Raw genomic sequence first — 19252 nt, forward strand, 5'->3', positions numbered from 1 at the left:
TCCTGTCTTCTTCTATCCTCTGGCTGGCCTTCTCTCGCTGTCTCTCTCTCTCCCCCTCCTCCTCCGCCTCTTCTCCTTCTTCTCTGGGCCGGCTCCTGCAGATGTTGTGTGTTAAAAATCTTCCTGCCAGGCCTCAGCTGGGCTATAGCAACACATGATGTCATCTAGACCCACCTCCCTCTCCCTCCCCTTCCCTCCCCTTCCCCGCTCACGTGCGACCGAAATCCACTCCAGAACCGTCTCCGGCTGCCTGCCTGCCTGCCTATGTGTGTCTGCGTGTTCTATTTTTTCCCTTTGGCTTCATTGTCTCCCTTGTTCTGTTCATTATCCTTCTCATTTCTGTTCGGATTCTTGCTGCTGGTGGCTCTTAGCGAGGAGAGAACCTCCACGTCCTTTTGTACATCACTTCTTTCATTCTTTTTTTGTCTTGCCTTCTCTCTCGCTCTCTTCCTTCGCCCTCACCTGCACCTTCCTCTACCTCTCACTAGTAAAGCCTCTCGTCATCTCTACACCGTGCTATCCTCCTTTTCCACCAGACCAAATAATTAAAACGAGAAAAGTGAGGGAGACCTGCCAGCCCCCCTGAAGAGAGTCGGTCCGCTGAGCCCTCCTGTGGCGGGAAATGGTCATGACAGTTTAGTCTGTCTGAGTCGCTTTGTCAGCAAACTGTGACTGGACAAATATAGCAGATATCTGGACAGCTACTGCTTTAGTGCTTGTTTCCTACTTCAGCGTCAGAGTTGCACTAAATCAGCTGAAGTTTGCGTTCATTGTTAAACGGTTAAAATAAGGCAGGTTGAAGTTTTGGTAACAAGTTCTTACCAACAGCTTTTTGTGAGGAGTTCCCGTTTGCGTGTGGCGTAAAACACACTATGCATCGTATAAAAACAGTGTCATTAGGCAGCGCAGCCTTCCTTTATCCACTCATATCTTTTTGCTGCTTTCTGTTCTGCATCTCCCTCACCCCTCTCCTCTCCTCACTCCTTCGCCACTGCCCCTTCTGTCCTCCCTCTTTCCTTGTCACCCCATGTTTTTTCCATTGTGTGGCAAGAGTGTGTGTGTGTGTGTGTGTTGCGGGGGGGGGGCGGGAGTGATTGACGGAGGCAGGGTTAGGTTTCAGTCCCCCCTTATCTTTTAATGGCCTGGTCTTTGTGTCGGCCCCCCGCCACCTGAGACGAACACAATACAATACATGCGCATGCACACACAGGCGCGGACACACACACACACATCACACACACACACACGGGTGCGACACGAGAGCCCTTCAAAGGCAAACCTGTCAATGGGCCGGCTGTCACCTCCCTCCTGTGGCGCCCCGGCTGTGATTGATAACTCCATCTCTCCCATCCTCCCTCCTTTTCTTGCTTCTGTGGTTCACTTCCAGCTAGTCTAAACAGAAGGACACACAGACTCAGGAGATAGATGGCAATGAAACATACATGCAATTCTTCTTTTATGTTTTTCTGATGACAATCAGGGCTCCGCAGCTCCTACTTGGTATGCTCGTTTTAGAAACCTGAGCAGAAAGGCATGAGGGGGGGAAAAAAAAGTACTTTTGTTTAAAAATGTTTTCAAAATAACGTGTAACAAAATCCAGCAGGACATAATAATAACTCACTTATTTTGAAACAAGTACAGAAACATAACCTCCAGCTCATACCATTCATATTTTGGCAAACAAATATTGATCTTTAACTTTACAAGCTCTTCTAACACTCTGCTGGGCCCTCTCTCTCGCACGGCACACACGGCGATCAAAAGGAAGGTAGAAAGGAAGAGGGAAAAAAGGAATGAGAAACTCCTGGCAGCAATAAAAGTGGGCCATGAAAACAACACAGAGATGAGGAGGAAGAGAGAGAAATGGGTATTCTTAGAAATGCGTACTGGGAAAGTGTATATGGAGGAGATGCAGGGAAAGAAGTGATGGAGAGAGTGAAAGCGGGTACAAAAAAAAAAAAATAAGTGGGCACATCAGAAAAAAGCCAGACTGTAAGACCGACACAAACGGAAAAACAGCCAGAAATACACAATGGATTTTAACATGTACTGAGCCGGCTGTAAAGCTCTTTGAACTGAGGCGGAGGATGACCGCGTTTCTTTCCACAGCTGTATCCAGCAAACCAGCCATGGAACTAGACACCACTGTACCAAACCTCAGATCTACAGCTGGGGGTCTTAAATACTTCACTCACATATGTGCACATACACATTTTTTTTTTTTGCCTTCTTTCTCAAGCTCTCTGACATATGTGCACATTTAAACACACACAGGGCCTTTATTTGTAGCACAAAAATTGAATTTGAGCATTTTTGAAAGCCCACAGCAAATAAAGGGCTATTTTTATACACCCGGATGGGATTTTATTCCATTCCAATGACCTCCTACCTCATACTGTCCAGCCATCTGCTAGCAGAAAGCATGGAGCCGACCCTGCTTTCCATTTCATGTCTACCATCTCTCTCTCTTTTTTTTTTTCTACCCGTTCTAAACTGTTGTTTATCTCGGGATGTAGTGGTTTTGGTTTTGGTTTGCACATATCCTTTTCTAAATCTCAGCCATTGTGTTGACAGCAGTTTGAACTGCAGTTTACAAAAGTGCACTGCGTTTGAAAGTATAGTAATCTAGACCGATGATTGGTTCCCTAATGAATAGCGTAGGTTACCACAAATAGCTTTGGTCTGACCAGCCAAATGTACTGCACAGCCTCGTCATTGTGGAGTGTGGGTGCGCCCACGTCCTTGCATGTGTTAGGTTGTACTTTCTGATAATTTTATCTGTGTGTGGGTACAGTTGGGGAAATTTTAGCATTTGTACTATCTTTGCTGCAACAGTATATTTTTTTGTCAGGTGACAGGTGTAAGATCCAAAGCAGACAAGATTCTTTCAGATTTAAGTTTTATCAGCACACCACTGCCTCCCTTCCTTTCCAGCAAAGATTCCTTTGTCTGCATATCAATGCACAGTGTTGGGATAAAACTTTATTCTCTTTATCTAATGTGCCCTCTCTCTCTTTCTGTGGGTCTCAGGTCTCTAAAGTGAACGGGCTGACGCGGGCAGGCTCGGCACAAGCTGTCAGTGGTGCCAAAAAGAGCCGCGACTTCCGACTGCCGTCCAAAACTGTGAAGAAGTACACAGCCACCGTGTCCAAGGGCCACGTCACCTACACCAAAGCCAAACAGAAAGAACTGGGCAAGAAAACCAAACTCAGCAGCAGCAACAAACACAACAGCGCCGCCTCGGCACCATCGTCAGCGAACAATCACAATCAGCACAGCCAGCCAGCAGCCAGCAATGGGCTGGCCAACTCAGGAAAAGCAGCGGCACCAGCCCACCACAGCAATGCAAAAACCCGCAAACAGGTGCTACTATCCAATGGGCTGCACAATGTGGCTGCCAGCCCCCGACTCAACGGCAGGCTAAACGGGCAGCGGCACAACACCTTGGCCAAGGAGGACGGGCAGGGGGAGTGTCCAGGTCGAGAAGGGCTGCGTAACTCTAAACGGCGTCTGGAGGTGGTGCTCAACTCGGTGGGGACAGGGGTTGTTGAGCAGAAAGCCAAAACAACTGGCACTGAGGCCAAGAAGGCCAAGCTTCAGACCACGCCTCTGGAGACGCGCAGCAGCAGCAAGAAGGTGGCCAATCAAGAGAAAGCTACCACACAAAACACCACCCCCACCACTCCAGTTTCTAATGGACATGAATCAGAAACGACCCCTTCTCCTAAACAAACTCAGCCTGTTACCCTACTTCCACCCTCTACTCCCCCTCCTCAACAAACCCCACCTCCTTCTACACCAGCAGCCGGTGTGGAGCCGGTGAACCAGCGACCGAAGCGGGCATCGGCTGGCAAGCTGATGTTGATACGACAAGCACAGCAGCAGCAGAGCAGGTCTCACGGTCGGAGCTCCTCCTCTTCCTCCCCCTCATTAGGCCAGAATCACTCGCCGAATCCCAGTCGTGCCAGCACTACCTCAGACCCCCAACAGACCTCTGTGTCCTCGTCCTCCTCCACCTCCTCTCATCTTACTTCCACCAACAGCCCTGGACAGCTCAAACCAGCAGCATCGCGGCCCGCTGACCGCGACAAGGACTGGGAGCGTGAGAAAGAGATGACGCGCCAGAAGGAACGTGAGCAGGAGAAGGAATGGGATCGCCAGCGGAGCAAACCAGAGGGCTGGGCAGCGCTGGGTGAGGGCCCTGTCTTCCGGCCAGCTCAGAGGGAGTTCCAGGACCCCCTGGTGTACTTGGATGCGGTGAGGGAACAGGCCGAGGTGGCTGGCATGTGCCGCGTGGTGCCCCCATCAGACTGGCGGCCAGAGTGCAAGCTGAGCGAGGAGATGCGCTTTGTTACACAGGTGCAGAGGGTCCACATGCTGGGCCGGCGCTGGGGCCCCAATGTGCAGCGTCTGGCTTGCATCCGCAAGCACCTTAAATCTCAGGGCATTACCATGGATGAGCCACCTGTCATTGGTAAGTGAGCCAAACAGACACACACACACACACACACGTATATGTGAATGTACATAAGACACAGTTTAGTCAACAAAAATGCTTCCTGTGTTGCTTAAATTAACTAAGCAATAAGCCATAGGTTTCTTCCTGCAGGCTGCCACAGAGGACCAGAGCGATTGATTTTACAGGAGTGAATTAAACTCAGACACCCAATTTCAAACTGAGGCCCCTCTTAGCCTTGCGGACAGTCATGGTTGTTTCTCTTTGATAGCTGTATTTGAAAGTAAAGACATAAAGATGATAACCTTGATTCTTCACATCATAATAAGATGAAGGATAGTTTCATTAAACTGCAGTTTACATTCTCAGTTTCCTGCAGTGTAACTGTGTTTTGTCGCTCTTTCCGGACTCTTTAAAGCCATGAAAGAAAGCAGCCCTTATGTAAGTGTCGCAAATATTGCTGTTCCCATCGGCATCAGTGGTGTTCTGAAAGCTCCCGTCGCATTTCACCCCATTTTATACCCGATTCTTTTTATAGATGACAGTAACAATGTGGAACAAGTCGGCGAGGAGCCTGACGGCCAACGAAAACAATATTTCTCCCAGATTGCCCTGTCACCTTCCATTTCTCACAATGACATCAGCGTTTTATGAGCATTTAAACAGCCCCAGTTCAGGCAGATTCCGTACGTGTGAGGTTTCTGTACCCGCAAATGCTCCCACGCATGCAGATACACGGTTGTTGAAATTTGATAGTTTTACACCACTTGGTTTTATGGATTTGTTGTGCTGTGTTTGTAGCTTTTATATACAGCTTCATACAGATTAGCCCAGTGTGAGTACTGTTGGTATGCGGCTGTTAGCCAGAGAGACCTGGCAGCCAGCGATCCACAGTGGAGCGCCTTCAGCCAGCCAGGATACCCTGGTTCCAAACGACTTCCTTTACTGTCCCCAGCAGATCAGTTCTACATTAACAGTAATTTGTGCCTGTGTTTGGCACAGTGTTGGTTCAGATCATTTCTGAAAGGTGAATTGGCCGTTTCAAATAAAATGAACTGGGCTGGAGGAAATGGCATGTTTTGCCAAAGGAGCAGATGGTCCAAGATGGCAGTCTTCTTGACTTGATTTTTTGTTTTTATATAAGTGAAAATAGACGCTATCTGTAGCACACATAGCATTATTGAAACGGTTAAAATTCCAGTTATTTCAGATGTATCAGCTCTCACCGGGTTTGTATTTAGCCACATTAAGCTCACTGCTCATGTTGTCTTTGATCTGACCTTCTCCTTGTCCTTCTGCTCCCTTCAGGTGGCTGCGAAGTGGACCTGTCACGTTTTTTCCAGCTCATCAATGACATGGGCGGCATGCAGCAGGTGATGGACCTGAAGAAGTGGACCAAGCTCGCCGACCTTCTGCGCATCCCTAAGTCGGCGCAGGACCGGCTGGCCAAGCTGCAGGAGGCTTACCTCCAGTACATCATCTCCTATGACTCGCTCAGTGCTGAGGAGCGCCTCAGACTGCAGACTGAGGTGCTGCAGGAGAAAAAGAACCTGGAGTCTCGCCGGGGCCCTCTGGAGGGCCTCTCGGATTCCTCAGCACCTAGCGCGCTCTCTCTGCCTCGCTATGAGCCCAAAAACGGGCTGGTGGGTGGAATAATGGGAGCGGCGACGGGGCACCACCGCACCAATGGAGTTTATCACCGTCTGAAGGAGCTGGAGGCTCAGGTCAAAGCGGGCCGGCGCCGGCTCTTCGCTCAGGAAAAACAAGGCAAAGAGGACAGGCAGCATGGGGAGGAGCAGCAGGAGGAGGACAGGGGCGTTCTCAGTGACCAGCACAAATGTATTTACAAGGTGAGGATGGAGAAGACATTTGCTGTTTATGCCACACATTTGAAGCATACAGACAAGAGGCACGTAAGTGTATCTTTTCTTTTCATTGATCTTTGTTTGCTTTTCTGTTCTTTTCTTTCTCATGATCTTAAGACACTAACTGCTGTTAAATACTTAATGAGAACTGTCTAAAGGTTAACAGTTGAAGTTTGCAGTTTGCCATCTTTGCATCATCAGTAGCACTGAGGCGTGGAACCATTTATGGATGTTGCTTCTTTACCGGTCGGCCTGCCTCGTTACCCTTGTTTTCATTTTTATCAGCTAAATAATTACTTGTCAGAAAGACACTTCACAGGTCTTCTTCATTTATTTTGTTTGTTGGTATTCTGGCATCCATTAACGGGTTTGTCTTTAGCCCTTGAATCAAACATGATTCACACTGTCTTGTTCATGCGGTTAATGCCTGTGTGATTCTACCTGTTGTCGGTGCTTGAGCGCTTCAAAGGCGTTATTACTGCTCAGTCAGATTTCTGCCATCTCACTACTATCTGAATCAAGTCTAACGTTGCACATGAAGTGTTAAGAGTCTGCACCTTTCATAGACTTGCCACAAAAATGTGAGTGTTTTGATATCTCTGTGCCAGCTGTTGAGTAAAATATGCAGCCTGTCTTCCTCTTCTGCTCTGAACTGTTACAGCACACGGTGACTGGGTTGCACTTAGGGAGAACGCGGCTGTGGTGTTTAAAGCAAAGATGTTAATGCCTATTCAAATTCCTTTTCTGCTCTTGGTATTATCATGCCTCATAGTTTGTGGTGTGTTAAAGCAAACTTAAGACGTTTGCACACCTGCGTACATGCAGCAGTACTTGTGCAACTGTAAAGTTCTGGTTTCTGGTGTGAGAGTGAGGGACAGCAGCTTTTGTACCTTGCACGTCCTGTGGTTTTGTTGAATATTTCTATGCATCTGTGTGTGTGTGTGTGTGTGGTGAGGTGGTCAGTAGTCTTTCTTGTGTGTGTACACACTCAGGATGTGTTCCCACCTCCTCGGCCTACTGGCAGCTCTGTTGATTTTGGCTGGCTGAAATGTAGGTCAGAGAAAAGGCAGCCCCCAAAAACAGCCCTTCCCCTCAACCTCTGCCCCGCCCCCTTCATAAAGCCCCGCCTCCTCGAGCCCTCGCCACCCCTCGGCTCCTTTTTAATCCAGCCCCCTCTCCCCATGGTTTCTCTCCTTCAGCCGATGTCCTTGCTCTTAGCCATTTCTCAAATCTCCAGGCCTTTCGCCGGCCCTCGCTTTCTCTCCAAACCCGCTCCCTCATGCACCATCCTCCTGCCAAACCCTCTGCCAAGCTATTGTACCCCCAGCCGCAAGGGTAGCGGTTCATGCACATGTAGAAATGCAGCTCCCATTGTGTCATGCACGCTGCATGCACAGAAATCTGCTCCATGATGGTGTCTGAGTGCATGTATTTGGCCACCGCCTCTTGATGAGGTGAAACAGTAACTGTTTTTGTAATTAAGATAACTTTGGTTCCGCGTTGGCTCTCTCTCACGCTGCACTCCACCCATCTCAAATCTGGATCTCATTTGATTTTTTTTTTTCTGTCCTCCTCCCTCCCAGTTTCTTTGGTAACTAAATCCCTCTATATGACCTCCCTCTGAAGAGCTGAGATATTGTCAACAGACGTGACCCTGTACAGTCCATAGAGCTCAGAGTTATGGAAGGACTATTCAGCGTCGTGACATGTGAATGGCTGTCACCATCCTGGCAGGGCAGGCCTGTCAAAATATGACTCATCACTTTTCTGCCCAGCTCAGATTTGTATGCATTTTTCATCACAAGTGGCCCCCAAGAGGAGGTTAAATTTCACTTTTTCTATCAAGAGAACAAAGTGCATGTCATGGGTGTAATTAACTCTAATTATGCCAGGAAAAGCTCCGAAAAGCGCTGCTACTGACTGAGAAAGAAAGTCTTGTCAGCGCTTGCAAGGTTACCATTATTTAGCTGCATTATTTTACAACCCTGCAGCTCGTGCGGTCAGAAAAAAAAAGAGATCTGTCCCTATTTGAAAACATCTGGACACCTAAGGAAGAAAAAAAAAAAAAGAAAGAAAAGAAAGACAAACCGTCACTTTGAGCATTAAGGTATCCATAAGGTCATCTTTCAGCAGGCTCTGTATATCTCCAGGCCTGGAGCTGGCAGATTTATGGTCCCTTTCAGAGATTCTCTGCAGCAGGAGTGTCCATGGGAGAGAGGGTCAAATCCAGGGGAAGTGTGTCTGAGACTAATAGGAGGAGGAACAGAGGTGCAGCCGTGTAGAGACGCACACAAACACATGTGCATGTGATACATTTGTCTGCGAACATGCATAGGATCTTTTGCCCATAATACTTTCCCTTTGAACTTCATGCAAACACGAGGTGGGGGAGAGGAGAAGTCACTGATGTCCAAGCGGTGTTTTCTTTGCTCATTTTTTATTCACATTCCACTCCTGGTTCCCTGTAGTTGCTTTTCCATGACCGAATACTATAAATATTTAGAGTGCAGTTTTCTCTCCTCGACGTAGCTTTTCTGTGACTCACGATGTTTCATGTCTCCTTGTTGCAGGGGAAATCGGTGTCTTTGACCAACTTCTTCAGGATAGCCCGGAACACCATGACAATGTGCTTTAACAAGGAGCCAGGAGCTGCTGAGGTTGAGGTCAGCATGCGAACGCCTTAATCACACACTTGTACTGAATGTAAACTGTTCTCTCTGCAGTAGCTTTTAGTGGTTTGACTCAACAGGATGCACTTCAGTACTTTAAATGGAACATTTAGTTATTGCCATATAACATTCATTCACCTTCGCTCTAACAGAATAATTCAAAACTCGTCTTCTTCTAGACATTAGCGAGCAACATGTGTGCAGGTATAAGTTACTGTGAGGCAAACCTGAAGCTTGCACCATGTTTCATGCATTCCTGCACTCATCAGGTTTCCCTTTTTCCTCTTGCAGCAAGAATACTGGAGGATCGTGGAGCAGAGGGACAGCCACGTGGCAGTGCATTGTGGGAAGGTGGACACCAGTACACATGGCAGTGGTTTCCCCACAGGAAAGTCAGAGCCATTTTCAAAGTAAGCACCTCATGTCTACCTAACATGTTTGGACAAAATATTCTGCGAGTGTTGTAAGAGCGTAGTGTTGACCTGTTATCTAGAAGATCACTGCTAGAGAGTAACTCTGTCCGCTTCCTGAAGAGTAACCATCCAGGTGTTATTGAGCCGTCTCCTGCTGGCGCTCAGTCTCAGAAAGCCTCAGAAATGACCCGTGCTTTTGCCTTTTTCCTCAGACATGGATGGAACCTCACTGTCCTCCCGAATAACTCTGGATCCATACTGAGGCATCTGGGTGCTGTGCCTGGTGAGTGCACTTAGAAAGGCTGTTTCATGTCGTGTAAAGCTGGCAGCAGCTCAGCAGCAAACTACAGATAAAAAGAGCTGCAGATGGCTCTACTTTTGTTGAGACATGTTGTAATTTTTAGTGTTTATTCCAGGAAAAAATGCAAATAATAGATGTCCTGTGTGATTTGCTGTTATTAATAAACTTGTTTCTCTTTCTCAATCCATCTCTTCTCTGCAGGGGTGACCATTCCCTGGCTAAACATTGGCATGGTCTTTTCTACCTCATGCTGGTCTCGAGACCAAAATCGCCTTCCATATATTGATTACTTACACACTGGTGCTGATTGCATTTGGTGAGTATGCACACGGCTGTTTCCTCACAAAAGCTTTTATGTAAATATAGAAAAATATGTAAATATATACCACACTGCAGTCTGAATGTGATGGCTCTGTGTGCATTCAGGTATTCTGTCCCTGCTGAGGAGAAGGCTAAGCTGGACAAGGTGGTCCATACACTGCTTCAGGCCAATGGCACCCCAGGACTAGAAATGCTGGAGAAGAATATCATGGTTGGTATCTGCAGTCTGTCCCTCTTTGTTTGACATGTACTAATCACATTTTTTGTGTTCTGACTCTGTGAATCCACTTCATCACCAAAAGTACGAGGCTACAGAAACATGACACCGTCTCTTTCTCTTCCTCTCTTTAATCCTCCAGATCTCTCCAGAGGTGCTTTGCCGTGAAGGCATCAAGGTTTACCGTACGGTCCAGCGGAGTGGCCAGTTTGTGGTCTGCTTCCCCGGTGCCTTTGTCTCTAAAGTGTGCTGTGGCTACAGCGTGTCAGAGACGGTGCACTTTGCCACACCACACTGGATGAACCTGGGTTACCAAGCCGCAAAGGTCAGCATATAAATCAGTAACGAGCCGAGCAGCGCCCACCGAGGCCGTCCGCGTTAAATTAATAATGACAGATTTTGCGCGATAGTTGTTTGTTTTGTTTCGCTGCAGCTTTGTAATTCCTCACAGCTCTGGCCCCGGTGGACTGCGGCAGATAAAGCTCTGATTTATGTGGAGTTGAAACTGAAATGAACTTAGAACCTAGAGCCTGATTCTCTAATCAGTCGGCATCGTTGAACTTTAACGAGTAATTGCAGGCGTACGTCTCCTTGGGGGGTGTATTTAGATTTTTTTTTTTTGTGATCATGAGCAACCCTTTGGACCATTAGACCTCATTATAGCTGTAATAGAAGAGAAGAAAATGTTCCTTACTGTCATTATGGGCATTACGGTGATGGAAGTGCGTATACCTTCAGCATTACCATCATATTCATAGCCACACCAAGATTGTCCTCAAGGGTAATATGACATTCATACAATGTGCTGCACTGCCTGAAATATTTTCCTCCAAATAACAAACATTTTTACAGGAAATATAGATCTGAGCCTACAGAGTCCTTGGTTGTGTGCAAACTATTGGATTGTTAGACGCTGAAGGACATTGTTGGAGCTCATCGGTCCACACCTTGTACAAATACCTATCACTGTAAATGTGTAAAGCACTGAAAGATGGACAAAAATCGTTCAATAAATGACTGATGTTTTGGGGAAAAAGCGTTGTGTTTTTGATTTTTCTCCTCAAGATGTGTTAATAAAACTGTCTGCAAGCGATTCAATTACAATGAAATAATCAGTGATCTGTTCTGATTTCTCGTACAGGACCTGAAATGTCGTTGTATAGCCAAACCCTTCTCCATGGAGAAGCTACTGTATCAGATTGCCACAGCTGAGTCCAAGAGGGACAACGGCCTTCTCCTCACCACCATCTCCGCCCTACTCAAAGACCTCAGGCACGTAAAGCACTGCACACATTCACAAGAGTGACGTCACAGTAAAGATCTGCATCTCGAAAGCTAGTTCAGTCATCAGAGACCCTTTTAAAAGCAGAAAAAAACTGTATTATGCTTTTAGACATTTTCCTACTCTTTCAGTGTGTTAAGTGTTTCTGTGCATGTAAAATGTCTGCAAAGTCCATATTGAAGGGAGTTATTCCCTCCACAGGAAACGATGCTCCTTACATGTCTGAAAAGCCTCGTTTGAAGTCGAGGCTTTTCTTCAATTACCTATTTATGTCATCTTGCGTAATACCTACTTTACAGCTAGTTTACCTGCAAAAAAATGAGCACTTTTCTCTCAGCCCCCAGTAATTTAAGACTAGAGCTGCTTCTGCCGGAGCTACGTCTCCATGTCTGTACTCATAAATCTGGGGTTACAGTGCGCTATCCAAACTTTTGAGGGATCAGTCAGGTGGTTAAACCGAGTGTCTCAGACAGACGGTGAGAACTACTTGTTAGTTATTCCAACAATAAACCAAAACTATTCTAGTAGACCCCAAAAATAATATTATGATCCTTTAAATGAGCATAATAAGGGCTCTTTGATATTTGTCTAAATCAGTTCAGCAGCTTCCTTGCTGGGCTGCAAGGTGACTCGGTGGTTAGCATCGTTGCCTCGCAGCAAGAAGGTCGACAGTTCGCGTCCCGGTGAGGACACCCGGGATCTGTCTGCGTGGAGTTTGCATGTTCTCCCCGTGCAGCCCCTGCCTTCAGCCTGAGTCAGCTGGGATAGACTCCAGCCCCCCATGACCCTAGTGAGGATTAAGCGGTGTATAGATGATGGATGGATGGAACTTCCTTGTTGCTATGTTTTGGTTGATTTATCAAGTGAATCAACCTGTTTTCTGTACTGGTGTGGTCTTTTTAAATGTGAAACTCAGTCTGAAAGTGAAACGGTACATCACAGCACGGCCATTCAAACACACTTCCTCTGCTGATTTTTTAATAGAGTCTCTTCCTGTTTTCCCGGAGCAACAACAATCATCCAGTTAACTGCACCATGATGCTTCTCTCAATAGCACCGGAGACTTCCTGGCTCCTACTTAATTAGCATCTCTTTCGCCCAACAGGAACATTGAGATGCGCCAACGTCAGGAACTTTACCAGGCAGGTTTGCTCTCCTCTGCCCGCTACGGCACACATGACGGCAGCCTGGGGCCCGGCGAGGGACGCAAGAAGCCTCGTGGCAAGTGGCTGGCACTGGAGTCCTCGGAGAGACGCTGCCAAATCTGTCAGCATCTCTGCTACCTGTCCATGGTGAGAGCAGCAGCTTAACACAACGTGACAGCTGAACATACGTGACGTGGTTTGATGTAGTTTCTGCCTTCATGTCATCATTAGTTATCATCAATTCTGCAAGAGTTGGTACGCTTTTACAGTTTGCAGGTGTTAATTTGGATTATGCCCTTTAGAAAACGTACAGCACATATAATGTACCAACTGTACCTGCTGTACATAATAACATTAACAGATTGATTTGGTGAGACTTCACTGCAGCATTTTATGTCTCAATATTTTTAAAGCATCTAAACCAAAGTGTATCAAGCAAGTGATGAAAGTTGATGAAATTTTCCAGCAATGCAGCTGAAATGAATGCAAACACACTTTTCTACTTGCCACTGGCATAAAAGAGTAGGAGTAGAAGACATTTAAATGATTTATCAGGGTTCCCACTTTCTAGGTAATAAGCTGAGCCGAGTCCCTGGTTTCTATGGTAACGTCTTTTTTTTTTTTCTTTTTCCGCGGCGTCTCGTCTGTGCAGGTGGTTCAGGAGACTGACAACGTGGTCTTCTGTCTGGAGTGTGCCCTGCGCTACGTGGAGAAGCACAAGTCCTGCAGAGGCCTTAAGATGATGTATCGATACGACGAGGTGAGCCGCAGTTCCCTCTCTGTCCAGACGGGGGAGACATCAGCCCGGTTTTACAAAGCACATCATTCACCATGACGGTGTTTATGTATCGACTCCTTCTGCCAGTGGTGTAATTCCTCGTGTGTGTGTTTCCCTTGAGAGCGATGATACGCTTAAAGTGTAAAAAAACTTAATTCCAAGGAATAATAACTGACGAGAACACGAACCGCAGAGCTCGTTTTTATGATGTCAGCTGAGAAATAACACATTTTATTATTTGTAAAATGAGCTAATTAAACTAGTTATATTGACAGATGATGTCTTTATAGGAGGGAGGCTGCAGATTTTCACTGCTTTATAACCGTGGCCGACAGATTTCACAACAAAACTATCACAGTGTAGGAAAAAAAAGTAGGAAAACAGTCGTGCTATCAGTCAGATGTATGTTTCTTTTTTTGGTACGAGTGTTTGGAGATGGAGAGAGTTCTACTGAAACTTCCACAAACTCATCTGCTCACAATGTTTGTTAGGTTTTATTTTGAAACTCACTTCCTGGTTCGCTTTAACTCAAACACATAGTCAGTTAATCTTCATCCTCCAAAGATGTACCACTGTGCTCATTGGGTTCAGATTATTAAATCTGTAAAAGCAGTGATTTTAATAAAGTAAATATATTAAGCATGTGTGATTTTGGGCTGAAAGGTAGATCGGTGGTTAGCACAGTTGCCACAGTTAGAAGGTCGCCGGTTCGCGTCCCGGTGAGAACACCCGGGATCTTTCTGTGTGGAGTTTGCATGTTCTCCCCGTGCAGTGTGGGTTCTCTCCGGGTTCTCCAGCTTCCTCCCACAAGGTCCAGAAACATGTTGAGGTGAATTGGTGATTCTAAATTGTCCGTAGGTGTGAATGTGAGTGTGCTTGGTTGTCTGTCTCTAAGTGTAGCCCTGTGATAGACTGGTGACCTGTCCAGGGTGTCCCCTGCCTTCACCCTGAGTCAGCTGGGATAGACTCCAGCCCCCTGTGACCCCAGTGAGGATTAAGCGTTGTATAGATAATGGATGGATGTGTGATTTTGATTTCCTCTTCCATAATCATTAGGCTCATGTGGGTTTCTTTCCTCTCCCTCGACATTCATTTTTACCTTTTCTTGTCCTTTGTGTGTATTCGTCTCATGTTACCTGTGCAACATAAATAAATTCACTTTTTTTTCCCTGTGCCTTCCCCACACAGGAGCAAATCAACAGTTTGGTGAACCAGGTGTGTGGACGGGCCATGTTGAAGAACGGCAGTGGAGGTGGAGGCGGCGGCGGCGGCGGCGGTGGTGGTGGTGGAGGACTCATCGTCAGTGGAGGAGGGGGGGACTCCTGCCACGGCTTAAGCCCTGCCAAAGCATCGCCGGCCAAGCGAGGCCCCCGAAAACGCGCCACTGTAGAGGTGTCCCTGGCACGCCTGTCCTCCAGCCACATACCCAAGGCGGCGGCTGTATCATGAGGCAGGCGCTTCGACACCGTCGCCACCCTGTGTGCTGTGCCCACATCCCTCCAATTCCCTCAGCTCCCTTGTTTTGTTTTTTTAACATTAAGCAGGATCACTATCAATCCCTCCTCCTCCACCACCATCCAATATTACAGGTTGTTTTTGAGCTTTGAAAAGTCCCCCATTTCCAAAAAGGCTCCCCTCTCCTTTAGTAACGACAGGCTTGTTTCTATAAAAAAAAGAAAAAGAAAATGAAAAAAGAAAAGCAAGATGTCTTTTTTGCACTAGTGTGAAAGAAGAATTTGTTTTTATTCTGGATGATTTTAGATCGCCCTCCCACTCCTCTCCCGCCCCTCCTTGAATCAACATTACAAGCATTAAGTGTCACGTTCACAGGAAGACTTGACGGGTCCTGTTTTACCCTTTACCTCCACCCTCCTTCACTGAAAGGGGTTACATTTGTTACCTTTTTCTTGCATCACTCGTTCCTGCCCTCCTCTCGCCCCTGAGACTGAACCCCGACTCCTTCTCATCACGCGTCACTCAACTGTGAACATGGGACGAATGAAAAGGCGGCCTTTTTTTCTTTTTTTTCTCCCTCCTCCCCGGTTTTGTGAAATGAAAATGACATCAAGTAGTTACCCAAAGTTTCTCTCTGTCCTTGGTTTGAGGAAGAAGAGTCCTTTTTTTTATTGATTTTATGCGTTCTTGATGCAGCTCCTGCATTTTATTTTTTTTAAAGGGGGGGGGTTGGCGATGCAAGGTAAAAACTTGAAAGACAGACGATGTTGGTTTACTGTTGGTTGGCTACGTTTTTTTGTTTTTTTTCCAAGTTCTATTTTGAATTTTAGCTTTGTTTTTGCTAGTTGTTTTTTTTTGTGAGAAGTCTTCTGTATGTTTTTTTTTTGTCATTGTGGATGTTTCTGTTCATTGGTGGATGTGAGAGGGGCAGAGCTACAGCTGCTTGACCTGTGAAAGGTCACCGCTCACCTCACTTCCTGGTCGTATGGAGGGATCCCCTCTTTGCTAGCAAGTGAAAACGGTGCCTGATACTTAGTGAGGAGATCCATTTTATTGGTGCTGTTGGTTATAATTACTGTATAACAACACAAAAGTTAAAAAATCTGGGGGGGTTAGCGCCCGCTGCCGGCTAACGGCTAGCTCACGCGCCCCCTCCCCCAACCCCACAGGGCAGAAAGGCTTCCAGGCTTTTCTGGTTCTAGATGTGCAATCGTGTTAACATTCCATTCTTCCAGTCCTCTTGTTTCATCTGTACCAGTAAACATTAATTATTATATTATATTATTATTATTATTTTTTGTTTTTTTTGTTTTTTACTTTGTTGATCTGATGTGTTATCTCAAGTAGAGCCACTAGTCAAAGAGTGTAAAATGTGAAATATCAAATCCAAGTTTGTTTGTTTTTTTCTTTTATTGTCCTTTGGGTTTTTTTTTTTTTTTGGCTTTTGCATATTTTCCCTTTTCCAGATATATTATGAGTGATTTTTAGAGAGAGGGGAAAAAAAAAGTCCAACACAAACAAACATCAACTTTTTTGTACATAATCCTGTAAATTTCTTTAAATACTTGAGCCTTTTTCTGGGGTTAAGTAAGAAAGAAAGAAAGGAAGGAAGGAATAGAGAAAAATGTTCCAGAGGAAAAGTGCTTGATGAAGAAAAAGCCTTACATTTCCCTTTCTTCATCCGTGTGAGTTTGACGCTTACAGGGTTGCTCTGGTAAATGTGTATAAAAATTTTAAGTGCTGCTTATATCACTAAGAAAGAAGATATTGAGTAGCCGACGACTGCCCCCCAACCTAGTTTTGTTTGTTTAGCTTTACTTTTTTAAAGAAAAGGGAAAAAAAAGATATCTTCACAAAAAAAAAAAAAGTGGGTTTTTACATTTTCATTACTGAAAATTCAACAAAAATGTAGTAGCTACTCATGTTGCACTGAGCTTGCCAGTGGTGACTGTCAAGGAAAAATCCTATAATCCAGTTTGTTGGTTGTTGTCCCTTGCAGAAGACTGAACTGTTTTAGGACTATTTAATGAAATACCAAGTTGGGTGTTTTCAACATAAAAAAAAAAAAAAGTGGTTGTCAAGTTTTTATGGCCTTACAATATATTTTATTCTGATGGGATTTTTTTTTGTTTGTTCTTCAGTTCTCTTTTTTTGTTTGTTTGTTTCTTCCATTTTCTACAATATAAACTACTTGCTCACAGTGGGGTCTCTGGTGACTTAATTTATTAGTGCCGTATCTCGGCCTTTCCCTCCATTCGGAAAGAGAGTCTCATGTTGGTTATATTGACAGTTTTTTACTTTTGCAGTTTGTACTTAAGGTTTAATAAAAACTTACCGACAATTCACTGTCATTTCTTTCCAACCTGCTTGTGTGTCTCTTTGTGTGCCGACGTCTGGCATCGCTGCAGGAACAGACGATGTGAACAGCCTCATCATCGAGTGTAGAAACATTAAAGGGCTCCTTTACTGAAATTACAACACTTACCTCCGCTGATAGCTACTCAATTCATTCATCAGTTGCTCTTTTGTCAACAAGAGTGTGAAGATGTATACGACATGAGGAACCTCTGGATGTTGCTGGAGCATCCCGGAGAAAAACGGGTGCATCGGCCACACCTTCAATTTTGATTTGCATTTTATTTACAAGCAGAAAGGTAGCAGACACACGGACCAATAAAGAATACCGCTGATAGCCCGTGGTAGCATTTTAAAATACCCTGAATTGCTGTGCCAACTCCAGTAACTTCACTTGTCTCTCCTCCACTCCAGTCCATGTGTGTCTGTTTTACTGTAACAGGGCAGAGAAGACACACAAAACAATGCTACCACGGGCTAATGGCTGTGGCTGGGTTACTTTTTACTGGCCTTTCTAATTGTAAATAAAACCCAAAGAGAGGGCCGAGTTGAGGCTGATGCACCACTCATTTCTATCTGAGGTGCTGATGTTCTAACATCTAGTGGTTCTAAATGTCACCGAGTCCTTGACACACACAGACCATCACAGTGAAGACAGACAGTAGAGCAAAGGAGAAAAACAGCAACAGAAACTCTCACACAAGTGCACATAAATTAGGTAAATAACAAATGAAATTGTTTTAAATTAATTTTTCTCCTGAGCCACTGGCTGAACACTCCAGACTGCACTTCTGCTTTTCTAATTTGGTGTGTGCTCATTTTCTGTCTGTCTGTGAATGCGGAGAGGGCCAACGGTTTCAAAGGAAGGGGCTCACATGCACAAACATGCACATGTGGTCAGCATGAAGCTCGAACGACAACACACCCAACAGAAGTGTGACTTTAGTCTGGTAAGGATGCCACTACCCCTCTAATAGTTGTTTGCTACAGTACTAATGTTCAAAATGTCATATATAGAGTTGTTAACTTATTTTAAATCCAAATGTGAATAGTTGTTCTGTTTTACTCTGATGCCAGTGAGGTCTGTCGACTGTCCGGAGAAGCCAGAACATTGTTTCTGGATTACTGTTGAATATTTTATATCACTCCACAGTGAATCCTATCAACAAAATTTCAAGCATTCTGCTGTATTGGGATGGAGGCATGTTTGCATGCTTTTACATATCATGGAATGTCCGTTACATTAAAACGCTTATCAACTGAGTTCACACAATGTGTTTTGAGTCGAACAGTGCCGCACAGATCTCTCTGTATTTTGCAGTAAACTGGAGTTCTGCTGCTAGAAGGGGGGTGGGGATGATCTGCACTGCAGGTTTACATGCTGGGAAAGTAAAACCAAAGCTACCCGCTGCTGCACTGCTAAACAAATACAAGAAAATGTGGACTCTGGGTGAACACACTCTTTCATGACAACACAAAAGTCAAGAGACGGCAGCGAGCAACCGTTTTCTATACGCAAAGGCTGTAAAGGTTCCTCCTCACCGTGGCATAATCCTGTTCTATAATTAGCAGCAGGATGAGGTGCGCTTTTATGTTCAATTAACACAGACCCGCTCACTGTACTCACACACAATGTGTCGGCCCCACAGCTCTTCATAACCTTGATTAAAGCGCACTGGAATGACTGTCACGCATCAACTCCGGCTACACCTATTTACAATAAACCAACACATCCACTCTCAGCCTTGAAAAGCCATTTACTCTCAGTGTAGCACTAATATTGCTTTTCCTAATTTTTCAGTTAAAAAAACAATTAAATGTGATAATGAATATGTACATGGTCAAATACTCTCCCCAAAAACAACACCTCTGTATTTCAAGACCTTTTTCCTGTCCTGCAGAATGCTCTCTACCATTGCTGTGCCTCCTCTCCGTCTGTTAGATGCTCAGGACGGACGGTAAATCAAGAGCGAAGGGCCGTTAACGTGCTCAAAC

General features: G+C 45.4%; 1 protein-coding gene across 2 annotated transcripts in view; it reads left to right on the forward strand.

Annotated features, from left to right (window-relative positions):
- jarid2b (jumonji and AT-rich interaction domain containing 2b) overlaps nucleotides 1-15171 on the forward strand; it is a 102365-nt gene extending 87194 nt beyond the window's left edge. For both annotated transcript variants that reach the window (XM_008301042.1, XM_008301050.1), the window contains 12 exons: nucleotides 3031-4474; nucleotides 5765-6306; nucleotides 8892-8984; nucleotides 9282-9400; nucleotides 9616-9686; nucleotides 9906-10020; nucleotides 10131-10236; nucleotides 10385-10567; nucleotides 11384-11514; nucleotides 12630-12816; nucleotides 13322-13429; nucleotides 14636-15171. In XM_008301042.1, the coding sequence (XP_008299264.1) occupies nucleotides 3031-4474; nucleotides 5765-6306; nucleotides 8892-8984; nucleotides 9282-9400; nucleotides 9616-9686; nucleotides 9906-10020; nucleotides 10131-10236; nucleotides 10385-10567; nucleotides 11384-11514; nucleotides 12630-12816; nucleotides 13322-13429; nucleotides 14636-14896 (3360 nt within the window). In that variant the 3' untranslated portion in view covers nucleotides 14897-15171. The remainder of the gene's footprint in view (nucleotides 1-3030; nucleotides 4475-5764; nucleotides 6307-8891; nucleotides 8985-9281; nucleotides 9401-9615; nucleotides 9687-9905; nucleotides 10021-10130; nucleotides 10237-10384; nucleotides 10568-11383; nucleotides 11515-12629; nucleotides 12817-13321; nucleotides 13430-14635) is intronic.
- The last annotated feature ends 4081 nt before the right edge of the window (nucleotides 15172-19252 follow it).

Source organism: Stegastes partitus, unplaced genomic scaffold (assembly GCF_000690725.1).
Source record: "Stegastes partitus isolate 25-593 unplaced genomic scaffold, Stegastes_partitus-1.0.2 Scaffold34, whole genome shotgun sequence".
NCBI lineage: Eukaryota > Metazoa > Chordata > Actinopteri > Pomacentridae > Stegastes > Stegastes partitus.